General features: G+C 41.7%; 1 protein-coding gene across 1 annotated transcript; it reads left to right on the top strand.

Moving 5' to 3' along the window:
• Window positions 1-4,456: 4,456 nt before the first annotated feature.
• On the top strand, window positions 4,457-14,333 carry nuak2 (NUAK family, SNF1-like kinase, 2). Its single transcript, XM_084542562.1, has 6 exons — window positions 4,457-5,197; window positions 9,002-9,122; window positions 9,570-9,721; window positions 10,721-10,786; window positions 10,952-11,204; window positions 11,292-14,333. The coding sequence occupies exons 1-6, from the start codon at window positions 4,955-4,957 to the stop codon at window positions 12,323-12,325; spliced, it is 1,869 nt and encodes a 622-aa protein (XP_084398688.1). The 5' UTR covers window positions 4,457-4,954; the 3' UTR covers window positions 12,326-14,333.
• Window positions 14,334-14,349: the final 16 nt, after the last annotated feature.

Below are 14,349 nucleotides of genomic sequence, written 5' to 3'. Positions count from 1 at the left end.
CATGTGAAGCTTGCTCACATGTGCCTTAAATTGCCCCCCTGGGAACAAATAAAGTTATCCGACTCTGAATCTGAATAGAACAGAAAGGTTGACTTGCCGAGTAAACATATCTAGCCTCAAATAACCCACAGATCTTTTCAGTCAGTGGGCTAGATGAAATAATCACAAACTACATCCTCCAACATGCTAATACAGTTTGATTTAACACCTTACTGATGCTGTTTTAACATAAGCTGAACACTATAACCTTCACGAAGCTAAGATTTAGTGCAGGACAGTTATTTTAGAGTGCGTTCATTTTCACTAGTGTTCCTAATGAACCGGCAAGTGACTGTAAATATCTATCCATCATCCTGTAGAGAGTCACAGTGAGTCCAGAGTCTATCCCAGCTGACTTTGAGTGCGAAGTGAGTTGCACCCTGGATATACACTGATATTATATGAGGGCAATGTTTTGTTTACACAAGGTCCCATATAACCGTTCATAATGAAACTGAGACGGTTTTATAATGTTTTATATAGGTCATCCCGTTTCCCTATCTAGCAAAGTTAATGGATAGTTTCCAAAGACAGACACCTGTGCACGACAGGACAAAAGCAAAGGATTCCAAGGAACTCTGCGTTGACTCCTACAATGAAACTGAAGCGAGTTGTAGATAAGGACAAAGGTGTGAACCCGTTTCTAAAGGTTTTAGTGTTCCAGGTGCACATTTGGGAGTTAACAATTGTGAAATGGAGGAAGTCTGAAACCACCAGGATAAACTAAGCAAACAAGCAGGAAGGCACTCGGCCCAGTTATGTTTTTTTAACTGTTAATGACTATTTTCAGTGCAGAATAATCTTTCTACAATGAAAATAATCTTTAATTCTTCCTTTATTAATGTTTTACTTGTTTGCTCTTTAAAAGCGTCGTAGCTAAAGGGAAACCTTCACTATACTATTTATTTTTCTAGTTTGAAACCTCAGAATTATAAAATAAAAAGATGCATACAAAAATAATTTTATTCATAATAAAGCTCTTTGTTATGTTTGGCATGACAAAAATAAATGTGTAAAGAAACAAATAACAATTCCAGTCAAATAATAGAGTAATTTCATTCATTCATTCATCTTCTGTAACCACTTGTCCTGTGAAGGGTAGGGAGAGGCGGGGTACACCCTGGATAGGTCTCCAGTCCAATAAAGTAATTTAATATCTAATATTTTGACCCTATCAAATGTTATGAAGCAGTATAAAGAGTCATCAAAAGAAAAGGACGGACAAATGAGACAGTGAGACGGACAAATGAGACAGTGAGACCGACAGGTGCATACAACTGACGTATAAATACTAAACCAAACAATATGGTGAACATGAGGTAGCCATGATCTGCTACCAACTATTACATAACATGTACAATGTAAAGGCAACCAAGACAATTTGTGACCTGCTCTATTTGATAAAGAGTGAAAGCAGCATGTGGTAATCAAGATGAAGTTCAATTTACTTTTATGATCAGCCAAAGTATAAAACTTAATCTGCCACACTGGATGAAGTATGAGAAAAAAAAAAGAAAAAGACATCTGATGGTGTGTTCAGATTGGTTGTGGAACTCTTTTGTGTTACAGAACTTAGGGAAGAAAGATGTGAGCATTTACCAGTCAGGTAAGATCTGACTAAACATGTAACTAAGTCACATTATTGGATATAAGAAATAGGATGCAGTGGGTCTCTCCAAACACACTGGAACCCTTAAAAAAGAGGACCCAGCAGCTTATGCACTTTCTGTACCTGATGAGGAAGAGTACACCTACCCGCTCCCATTGTCACCACCTCCTACAGGGGTACTATAGAGAGCATACTGACCAGCTCCATCTCTTGTCTGATCGGGGGCCTGTAGCGCCTCTGACAGGAAGTCCCTACAGAGGGTGGTGAGGATAGCAGAGAAAATCTTCACTTCCTCCCATCCAGGACATTGCAAAGAAACGCTGTCTGACAAGGGCTCAAAACATCACCACAGACCCCTCCCACCCCCACCATGGACTGTTCAAGCTGCCGGCCTCTGGAAGGAGGGTCCACAGCCTATTTCCGCCCTCCTCATCAACACACACCTACACAGGACTGCTCCACTGAGCTACCTGTGTAGGTGGGGTACACCCTGGACAGGTCACCAGTCTATCACAGGGCCAACACAGAGAGACAGACAACCACTCACACTCACACGCACACCTACGGCCAATTTAGAAACACCAGTTAACCTAACCAGCATGTCTTTGGATGGTGGGAGGAAGCTGGAGTACCCGGAGAGAACCCACGCAGACACAGGGAGAACATGCAAACTCCACACAGAAAGACCCAGTCGGCCCATGGATTCGAACCCGGGACCTTCTCGCTGTGAGGCATCAGTGCTAACCACCTCGCCACTGTGCCGCCTATTTATCTTTATTTATATATATATTGTTTCTGTCAGTATTCCTTCTGTGCTCTGAGCCATTGCACCGAAATTTCATTTTGATGTAAATCTAAATGACAAAGTCTGTTTAAGTCTCTAAGTCTTTGGGACTCTATGGGCTAAATAAATGTCTGAGTGTCCCCAGCTTCATCATTTTAACCCCTTTCATTTTTGACTTAATAATAATACCAAAAAATATATGACAATCAAACAAACAGGCCACATGAAAAAGAAACTAACAACCTGGAGGCATTATAAAGAAAATTGACCACTGTAGGATGTCAGAGCTAAAAGCTGGTGAGCGCCCTCTTCTGGCAGACATACTGAATTACACAAACATTAGCTTTAATCAGGACCACTTTCTGTTAGCCCAGTAGTTCAAGGCTTATCTGCTCAGACTTTGTACATGTCAGGTATTTGACATATAATGACTCACTCACTCATATTATTGTTTTATGACAGTTAGTCACATGTACAGTCAGACGGATTGATTAGCATTCAAAAGCACCTCTCTTTCATTGCTGTTTTTTTCTTCTTCTTCTTCTTTTTGGGCACAGTGTTCTTCTGAATGGTTGTCTGTCCCTCTGTGTTCGCCCTGTGACAAACTGGCGACTTGTCCAGGGTGTACCCCGCCCCTCGCCCATTGACAGCTGGGAAGGGCTCCAGCACCCCCGCGGCCCTCCAGAGGACAAGCGGTTACACAAAATGAATGAATAAATGAATGAATGTTCCTTTTGCATGCACGAGTGGAGTGTCTCTGGCACGTTACTGTACAAAGTGAATGGAAAAAACAAACAGGCTGTCCCCAGCAGGTTAGCAGGTCACTCGGGGACAAAATGTGAAGCGGCAGCTGCTTGGATCAAAGTATTAAATCTGGATATCCCCATCAATAAATTGTCCTGACCGACAAACATGTCTGACATAGTGTTACATTTTACAGGATTAAATTGTGTATGGAAATTGCGTTAAACACTAATTGTATTGCAATGACTTTAGTCAGAGTGGCTTTGTTTCAGATTTTCTTTCAAGGAAACCCACTGATCCAAAACTCTTAACCTACATTCTTTCAGATGGTGACAGCATGCTGGTCTCTAGTGGCACACAGCTGTAATGACACTCCTGTTCTCCTCTCTCAGCTCCCCACACAATGACAGTATTTTAAATCAGGTTCAAAAGATATGTAAATAACCAAATGCATTGTGGCAAAAGTTCTGTTTCTGTGTGTCTTCTTTCTTAAAGGATCACAAGAACAAATGCATTCAACGTATTTCTCTCATCACTGTCTTTTCAATGTGTGTAATATTAACAGTCACCAAGCTGGTATTACCTGTCTCCACTCTTCTTTGTTTCACTTTCTTCTTCTTTTAAATGTTGTTAGTTATAAGTGACAGAGGAACATTTACTGAAACAAAAGCAGTACACCTGTAATATGAAAATACTTTATTAAGTCCCGAATTACAAATATCACTAGAAGTACTGGTAGTAGAAATGTGTATAAAAATAAAACTAAGATCATTATTTCACGGCTGCAGCTTGTCAAAGTGGAGTTTACATTGCTGTTTAATATACAACTATCCATCATATTTTATGAGTTCATTGTTTTGTGTGCATCTAAACTTGTAAAGTACGTATATGTATAACCAACATTTGCTTTATTGGTACATTTTATTTGTTTCAGTTGTTTTTGTACTGTCATATGCAGTATATATTTTATATATTTTATGTATTGTATGTATAGCTATTTATGTATTTTATGTCTGCCTTGTTGTTGCTTCCACCATGGCTCTGAGAGAAAATTAATTTCAGTCCTCTGTATATAACTGACTGTTTTTTTAAAAGTAGAATTACAAAGTAACATAAAGTGGAAATATTTGATCAAAGTACCAGAAACTGCAGTTTTCGAGTTATTTACTTAGTGAAATTCAAACCGAATATTGATGCAACAGTGAATTAGACCTCTCTGCCTGCGTTTGTTTTCATGTCCAGCGTACACCGATTTATGACACACCACTCACCCACAGCTTATGAGGTGGTAAAAGTATGTCGACATTAAAAAGGAAAAAATTTAGACATGTTAGACGTTAAGATTTAACCAAAACATAAAGAGGTTAGTTACAAGTGAACGTCGTTATCTTGTTTTGTTGACACCGCCGGTAACACCCGGTGACATGCATCCAACGCTCCTCTTCTACCTGAACCGCCCCCTCGGCTACTTGACGTGTCCTGCTGCGGGCGGTGCTCAGCTACTCTCCCGCATGCAAGCCTGCCTACCTGCTGCTGCTGTTTGGGCTCCACACTGAAGAGGACTGTCTCCAGGTTTCGGTGTTGATGTTTCTGTCTTCATCATTTAGTCGTAGCCGCCACCTGTTTTACAAGCGGAGGCGGATGAGTTCATATTTACACTTTTTATCTCAATTGTACCTGAGTACTTTGAACGCAGCACGGCAGCTCCTGTCGAAGGAATGCATTTTAACACCTTCGTCCGAAAGTAAGCGGCTAAAGAAGACACAGCGTGGGTCGGTATGGAGGGCTTACACGTCCCCGATCTTTTGACACACTCTCGGCCGTGTGTCGGCGGAGTTACACCCGATGAAAACAACCCCGCTGCTGCCGGGAAACCTCCGTCCCAGGTATCCGTGAAAAAGCAAGCCGTGAAGAGACACCACCACAAACACAACCTGAAGCACCGGTACGAGTTCCTGGAAACGCTGGGGAAAGGAACCTATGGGAAGGTGAAGAAAGCCAAGGAAAGGTCCGGTAGACTGGTAAGAACGAAATAATTCTTCTTTTATTGTAGTCACATCTGCAGCCAGCGTCAGGTCAGTGTTTGCTCTACTGTCCCATTAGCCACCTGTTGTTTAGAGATAGAGAGCTATTATTAGCAGACGCTGTCTGCACACAGGTAGATAAGACACCACTGTACTCCCTGTTCCTCCCTGTAAAAATTAGTCAAATTAAACTACTGATGTGTAACATAATAAAGTGTAACTGCTGCGCAAATGTTTGTCAATTGAAACTTGGAAAAGTTTGCCAAGGAGTTCAGTGTGTTTGTTTTAGGAGGTGCTGTGTTGCTTTAACCACCAAATAAGCTTTTTTTTTCTTAATGTTAAAAAATGAGTGTTTCACCAGCTTTATAAGTGGAATACTAAAATCTTTGTCTGAAGTAATAGTCATTATACATACATCTTAATCATACACAATATAACATTTTAAAATGTGTATTCAGGTAAAATGCATGGTTTGTTAACAATAATGTCAACACTCAGGGTTTGAGGTCATCCCACAAAGACTCTATGAGAAATTCCCCGCCAGAGAAATCTCAGATAATCACTTTCAGTTATTGTTTATGAGGCGTTAAATGAAAGGAGTTTCAATGGAAAGACTGAGAGTCTTTTTCCCTGACGGGACTTTTGGACAGGAAAGTTAGGTAACTTTTATTTCTGCGTTCCTGGTTGGAGGAAGAGGAGGAAATTGCCTTTCAGGTGAATTCCAGTTCCCCGTGACCTAAGGGGAAATGGGAGCCATTTAAAACAGACCGGTCGGAGATAAGCCTCTAAAAGGGTCACAGGGGAGTCTGCAAACACAAGACGTCTTGTGTCTTTTTGTAGATAAGAGCCTCCAGTAGTTCAGTCATAACAGAGCCTGTGAATATTTGTATAAGTTATCTAAAGTAGTGTTAGCAGCTAAATGCAGTAAATTTAAACTATTACGTAAAGTGTAAAAGTGTAGAAAATTAAACTGAAGTTGATTCAACATCTTTCCAAAGCAGTTTAAATATTTCAAAGTGTAGGTGAACTTATAAAAATACCATGATCAAGAACAAAATAGTAATAAAAAAACTGGTTTCAGATTCCCCCCTGCTTTGAAAAAAAAAATGGATACACAGTCTTCTTTCATTAAGTCACTACTGAGACTTTATGGCTAACAGAAACTGTCGGTGTTTCAATGATCGTGTTTGATATGAGTGAAAGTGCTTAGAAGTCAAGGAAGCAGAATATCAGGAATTCCCCTCGTGGAGCCGCAGTAAACATATAGTGATACAAGTTCAGCCTTGTCCACACTCCCATCTCTGCTCCCACACTGTTGGTGCACTGTTTTTATAGGCCGTGAGTTGGTGTCTGAGATTTATCCCTGCAGGCAGCCTCCTGATCCAGCATGCCTCAGAAAATATCCAAATACTGATTAAGTCAAGCACATGTTTTGAAATTAACACCAAACAAACAGCAGTTAGCTCGGAGTGGAAACATTACCGACAACATGATGGACACAGATATGTAATTTGACACAGGGAGTGACACAACACAAAGGGTGGCTTCATCTTGCGTGCCCCGGCACAACAGCTGTTCCCATTGTCTAAGTGCATACGTTTGATTACATAATCCATTGGGGGGGGGGGGGGGGGGGCATACATCGATGGGACACGAATGCTATGTGTGTGTTCATACCGACGTCCCAGTTAAAAACCTAGTTACTTAACCTAGGTTAGGTTGCACTAGTACGTAATAGGCTCTCAGTTGCAACAAGCTATAAATACACTGAAGATTCAAGGTGTTTATTGTCATACGTAGAGTAAAAACTTTAATTTAGACCACACAGTGTAATTCTTTCTCTGCAAGTCTCCCCTCCTAACGGTAATACATAAATAAAAAGACCGTAAAACCTAAAAAAGGAGACATGGTGCATGAGAAATCTGAAAGAAATGAGAAATGCTCGGTGCCTCTGTGCAGAGTCATATGTACCGTTCAGGACTTTGACCATTTAAGGGGGGAAACTGTTTGCCAGTAAATATCCTAGTAACACAGAAAAACGTCACAGTTTCCCAAACATTTGTATATCTCCAAATCACATGTTCACTTTGAAGTCAGAAAGTGGAATAACTTAATTAATAACCCTTATAATTTTCAGTGTGCGTGGAAAAAATGTATATGATAAGCTAGTTAGCCATAGCAAGTAGCACTTGTGCTTTTTATAATGAAGTTCTCATTTAGGCTCACATTACTGTCAAGCATATGGAAGTATACTGTGTTATTTTTGTTAAATGTGTTAGATCAGATTTGGAGCTACATATTACCTTTTTTGGGCCGACCTCTAAATGCATCACATGTTGGCATGCTGTCGTTAGCTTAGTTGTTCAGTTAGCTAAAACATGAAACCCAGAAGTCACTTGGATGAGTAGCGAAGGAAAACACAACAAGTCCAGTCGCCCTTTGTTTTAACTTTGTTTTAGGATATTGTGTTGCATATTATTTCTTACACTCTTCTACGGGATTAGTGTCACACATTAGCATGCTAATGTTAGCTTTGTCAGTTGGTTCAATTAGCATAAACACGCAAAAATTTGTTAAAACTAAGCTTTACATGAAAAATATTTGTACAGTCCAATGTGTTGATTAATTAATGTGTAAACTTTCACTTAGTACACAGATTTGTTTTTACTCTACTAATTTCGAACTGGATTTTGAATTGGCCAGGTGGCTAATGGTGCCAGCTATGCAGAAATGCAGAAATATGGCCCGAGTGTTTATACAGAAACTCGGTGTGAAATATCAGAGATTTCAACCTCTCGGTGCTTATTGCGTGCAGCGGTCCGCCGTTAACAAAGACCGCACACATACACTGATACCCTCACATGGGTGTGAGCTCATCATGAGTGTGAGTTCAGCCCGTCTGACAGCAACGCAAACAAACGCAGGAAACCTCCTTTCCCAGAATCAGGAAGAAAGGTCCGTGTGGTGTTGAATATACTGCTGACCTGGAGAAGCAGCCATGCCAGACAGTGACTCATGACGGGCCGTGTGTTGAGACTGATATGACAAGTCGCCGCTTTACTCATTTTCCCTGTGTCTGTAGCTTCGAGGCTTAGAAAGTACAGATAAGGAGGACACCCCTGCACCAGCGGCATATGGTGCCTCACGACACCCTTCAACCTTGGGGTAGACTGATGACGCACTCGGCGCTCAGAGGAATCCCAAGCATCTGAGCCTCATACAGGCAACATAAAGACATGAATACAGTCCCGTCAAAGGCCTGTCTGCGAATACAGATCCAACAGATACTATTCAAATTTAAATGTTCTTCCTTTAGCCTTGCAGACATGCGAGTAACGGCAAACAATAGACTTCTTCACAGCAGACAATACTTGACCCATCGTTCCCTCCGCCTCGTTAGAATCAGCACACGTTTTCAGTTCACTGCTCATCAGTCCTCTCACCATGGGACATGCTTTAGAAAGACTGCAATCTTTATTATGTAACAGTTTTATCCTAGATGTTTTAAGCATATGCCACTAATGCCTAATCATTTTCACCTCTGTCCACAATTATCTTAAAGTTGATTGCCCTAAAAAGATTGATTATGTAACGTTTGACTCAAGGCTGTTGCTGAACTACAACCTTAATTGCTCTTTAATCACTGGTTTATGGTGGCTGATGTTGGCCAAGTTTGAATAAACTCACAGTACCAGTTTATCACTTTACTAGCCTAATGACTTGATAGGCTCCTTTCAAAGGGTACACTTGCATTCTTTTGGTTCTTTATTGTAACCATCTACATTTTTTTTTCCTTTTCAGGTTGCCGTCAAGTCAATCAGAAAGGAGAAGATCAAGGATGAGCAAGACCTGGTTCATATCCGCAGAGAAATCGAGATCATGTCCTCGCTCTGTCATCCACACATCATCACCATATACGAAGGTACGGTGTTTAAAACATTTAGTGTGTGCGCTTTGCTTTAGTTTCATCGCCCGCCCTTCAGAGTTGACTGAACCTCTGAGCTACACGCTGCACCAAACGTGATACCTGGGGGAAAGACGCCTCTCAATCAGCCTCTGTTTGACATTCTGAGTTTGGTCACACAAAGTCTTTGTGCCGTTGTACGATACTCGGTTACATAAGCATCGATAACCTACCATACCCCGTCAGCACTGTGGGATAATGTGCAGGGCCCCCCTCACGCCTGATGAGATGGTCTCCAGTGCACGTTTGTTTGCTGTATAGCTATCACGGGGCCCCAATTATCGTAATCAGCGTGAACTAGGGGTTGCACAGAAAGTTTTATTTTTTTTTATCGTAGAAATTTAAAACACAACACACTTCACATATATGCACTTTAAATTGAAGCCGATTTTCTTGGTCTTACAGTATTTGAAAACAAGGACAAAATTGTGATTGTGATGGAGTATGCCAACCGGGGGGATCTCTACGACTACATCTGCGACAAGAGGAACATCTCTGAGCGGGAGGCCAGGCACTTCTTCAGGCAGATCGTATCGGCCGTGCACTACTGCCACCAGGTAAAGCACTTTTCCTTAAATCAACATCATATAAAGTTGTTTGCAGAAAGCAGAGTCTAGTTTTATGGCAGGGTATATTAGCCCTGTCAGACCTGGTTTATTTCCACGGAACTGGCACCTCCAGAGTTACATAATGGGCATTATTCTCTGTCAGCCCGCTGGTCTGAACAGGGAGTCTGTGAGAACGAAGCCGGGGGAAATGAACAGTTGGTCTGTGCAGAGCTAGCGCCAGGGCTAAAGGCCAGCTCTCCCCAATACGCACACACACACACACGCATGGTCTCACAGTTTAATGAGGGTGTGAAGGAACAGAACACACACACACAATCAGATGTAGTCTAGAGCTCTGTAATTACAAACATTTGGAGCACACTATATTTTAGTGTGGCTGCCCTTTGCACAGCATTTATAAATGTTTGCTAGGTAATATTTACACTCTAAATTGCCCTGTCGTATATTGCATAAACCATCTGTCTTATTTCACTTTTATGGAGTCCTGGTGTCTTGTAAAACATTTTATCTTCCGTGCGTGCACAAAAGAAATCCATCTGAACTCTCACCTTTGTCATTTACCTGTGGCATGGTGATACATTCTTGAGTCTCATAGTTTCTTCATGATTGCCTCTTGACAATAAAACAATGAATAAATGAACGCTGCTCAAGAAAGCCGCCAAAGAATGCGTCTGTTGCTACAACAAGTGCCCACACATAAGAAGTAGTTGACCTCCATTTTCTGAAAGAAAAGCAAACTCATTTGAGTCAAAGGCATTCCCCCCTGGAGAGTGGAGGACAATGGAGCGTAGCTGACGTACCAGGAAAAATAAATCTTTGCTCGTACAAGAATGCGTCCTGACCCAGAATAAACTGATCCTTTTGTGTAATTCGGACAACTTCCAGTAAACTGATAAAGTAATACCTTGGGTGGATCAGATATTTTTTTTAAAAATAGAAAAAATTATACAAAACTGACATCTCTTTTCTTTATTTTTTTCCTCTTAGAATGGAATAGTACACCGGGACCTGAAACTGGAGAATATTTTACTAGACGGCAATGGGAATGTTAAGGTATGCATGAAAACCCCTGCCCTGCATAGAAAGAACCGAGCATTACACTCCTCTACTATAACATGTAATATAGCACATCTGTGCAAGGAAAGTATTTTTGTCTGAATTCAGTAGATGGAGGAAAGTTGATTGAACTGGAACGTAATCGCTCGTTATCTTCATCAGATCGCAGACTTCGGACTGTCAAACCTCTACCACGGTGACGAGTATCTTCAGACTTTCTGCGGCAGCCCCTTGTATGCTTCCCCAGAGATTGTTAACGGACGCCCATACCGCGGCCCAGAGGTGGACACTTGGTCTCTCGGTGTCCTCTTATACACACTGGTTCACGGCACCATGCCTTTTGATGGAAATAACCACAAGGCGCTGGTTCAGCAGATCAGCACGGGAAACTACCGCAAACCCAAAAACCCATCTGGTGAGTTTTCTTCAAAAGGACTAAAACTTGGTCTTAGTTTCTAGCTGAGGACATGACTAACTGCTTTCCCCCTCTGCTCTCTGTCAGATGCCTGTGGACTCATCCGTTGGATGCTGATGGTAAATCCTGAGCGCAGAGCTACAATAGAAGAGATCGCCGGACACTGGTGGCTCAACTGGGGCTACCAGCAGCCATTACTGTGCGAGAGGAAGAACAGTCAAGTAGAGCAGACCCCTTCACCAGTATCTCCGTCAACTGGCGGGCTGGCCAGTGTCGCTAGCTGGCTACGGCGTACGTCTAGGCCTTTACTGGAGAACGGCTCCAAGATGCGCTGCCTGCTCCGCTCACAGGGAGGTGGAGGGGATGTAATCCGGCAACGCTCTCTTCGAAGGTCACGCAAGGAGAATAACGTCTCACAGACGGTTCACGAAGGAAGCTCAGACACTCGGCCCTCAAAGGGTATTCTAAAGAGACGCAACAGTATTAAACAGAAGGCGATAAGTGAAACCCCAGCCGTGGAGACACAGAACATTTTGGGCTTGTCTGCACCTGCTAATGCCCCTTCAGCTGAACTGCTGCCTCGCAAAGGTATCCTAAAGAAGAAGCCCTCTGAGCAAGAGTCGGGGTATTACTCCTCTTCTCCTGAGAACAGTGACTCTGGCTGGGTACCACAAGCTGAAGAGTGCCCTTCAGCACCAACACACAGGAAAGGCATCCTCAAGCGTAATGGAAAGTTCTCCTCGGGTGGGTTACAAGAGTTTGGGTCTCTGGACCAGCTGGCAGTCTCTTTACCGCGCGGAGGCACCAAGTCGAGACCAAGCGGGGCCATCAGTGAAGACAGCATCCTGTCTTCAGAGTCCTTCGATCAGCTGGATCTACCGGACCGCGTGAGACCTCCAACACTAACGGATAAACCAGCCAAGGCTACCATGAGAGGCTGCGTCTCTGCTGACAACCTTCTGGACATCCAAGAAGACGGGATCCTGGCCAATGGACGGCTGAGGCCCTGGAACTGTTATGAGTCTGGAGTGGCTGACAGTGCCTTTTCTATCACAGACTGTGATAATGTCACGGAGGCCTACAAACACGCCATGGTTATACGAGGCTCTGCAGCGAGCTGAAGACCAGTAATCAGAAAAGGGCACAAACTAAAGAATGGTTTTTCAGTTAGAATTTTTGAAATGACTGTAAGCGTCTGAAGACAGGGCCAAAGTGTATTATGTGAACACCAGCACACTGTAGAGATAATCAGTTTGGCTAACTTCAGGAATTATTGGAATTGCACAGTACCAAAAAAGGGAGGGAGCGTGTTTCATCAGATTGTGTTTCTTATGGTGATTCATAAATAACACTGAAATGAGGTCAGCTTAGATGGAATGGATTAAAGTGAAAGAGGCTAAGAAGTGCCAGACGGCTCAGTGTTTTTGCAAATATGATGAGTAATTAAGTGCAATTGAAAATGTCCATCTCAGAGATTCTCAAGACAAGAGAGCTGCTGCTGGTCAATCTGAAGCTCTGATTTTCAATACGAGAGCAGAAAATTCACGCAGAGACCAAAACACTGGTTTGACTTTGGGAAACATATTACGTCAATGACGGTCAGTGAAGAAAGAGCAGGACTCACAAGTGGCTTGTAAGACTCTGAATACGCTGAAGCCACAAAGATGGTGTTGTTTATTGTCGACAGGACAATTTGAAAAAGGTTTTATCTCTATTCGATTTTAACTTTGTGATGAACTTTTTTTTTTTTTTCTGGGATAATAACAGGAAGTTTAATGTAAGGAAGAGTTTTCTCTTTTACTGTACACTACATTTTTACTGTGTATCAGGATGTGGGGAACATGACATTTCTGAATACCAAAGAGCAGACTTTCTAATGTTGCTAGACTTTTTCGGTTTATTAAAAGCACTTGTCAAAAAGTGCCAAGATTGTGTTTGTCTGTAACAGGGACTTTTTTTTAAAAAAAAAATTATTGCTGTTGTTTTTCCTGGTATTACTTGTGTATTGAGTAAGTGGATAATGACTTGAATAATAATAATGACCTGATCTTGACTCACCACAAGCGTAACCAGTCAAACCTGCTTCAGCTCTTAAGCCTGCCTTTATACAAGAGCACCGGTTGCTGTTGACTTTTCGTATACATGGCAGTTTCACGGCAAAGGTGGGGCTCATTAAGTCCCTTCACTTTCATTTTATTTCTTCTTGCATGTCAACATGTGTCCCAGTTAAATACAAGTCCGTTTGTGTATATCTGAGCTGAGTTTTGACGATCAGTCGTGGAATATCGGGTGGTGCAGTATTGTACAAAGATGGGTAAGGTCAGCCATTTAAGTAAGTTTGGTAAAATCCCGAGTTATGCGAATCTTTTTTTTTTTGGCAATCTGGCTGACCTGGTTATCCCGCTTTATGATAAACCACCCCTCCTGTTTCTTTATGAAGTTTCATGCTCAATGCTTAAGTTGCCTAATTTGACGGACATTATATTACAACATCAGGTCAGGGTCTGGTAGTAACACATTCAGGCCACGGAAACCAGACGACCATATAATTAATTTATCAGCTGTCATTTGAGTTGTAAGTAACAGAAGTTGCACAAAGCAGTTAAAGGAAACTGCAAAACCACACAGTTGGTGAAAAACTGGAAAGTAAAAAAAAAAAGTTTTAATTATTTATGGTTTAACTTTTTTCTGCACACTGCAGCCAGTTTGTATATAAATATATTCTCTCATTTGGCATTTCTGGCGGATTGTATTAAGGACTGAACTACACACATGGTCGCCGATCTTTTCTTATTAAAGGGTGACACAGGGAGAACGTGTAGTCAGCCTTTGGGAAGACATGTTTAAATTTTTTATATAATTAAATGTGTATTGGGGCATTTCATCACAGCTTCTGTGTCTCATCCCACCTTGCAGGTTCAATTCATATTTTTAAGACGGCAACTAAATTCATATTTTGCCAAAGTTACCAGCTTGTCATTTATGTAACTGTGATCTTCCATGCTGTTGTGAATGGAATGAGGAAATCAATAAAAAAAAAATAGAAAAAACTGAACTCAGTTGCTGACTGACGTTGCTTATGACCTCTTTATACAGATCTCTTAAGTTGTAGTTTAACAGGACTGATCTGTAGTCATGCATGAAA

This window comes from Chelon labrosus, assembly GCF_963514085.1.
Source record: "Chelon labrosus genome assembly, chromosome: 4".
Taxonomy (NCBI): Eukaryota; Metazoa; Chordata; class Actinopteri; order Mugiliformes; family Mugilidae; genus Chelon; species Chelon labrosus.
Note: the sequence above shows the minus strand (reverse complement) of the source record. Positions and strands in the feature narration are given on the sequence as shown.

Coding starts and splice junctions, on each gene's coding strand:
- nuak2 (XM_084542562.1), top strand. CDS start 4,955: ATGGAGGGCTTACACGTCCCCGATCTTTTGACACACTCTCGGCCGTGT. Junction 10,787..10,951: donor ACGGCAATGGGAATGTTAAG/GTATGCATGAAA, acceptor TATCTTCATCAG/ATCGCAGACTTCGGACTGTC. Junction 11,205..11,291: donor CAAACCCAAAAACCCATCTG/GTGAGTTTTCTT, acceptor GCTCTCTGTCAG/ATGCCTGTGGACTCATCCGT.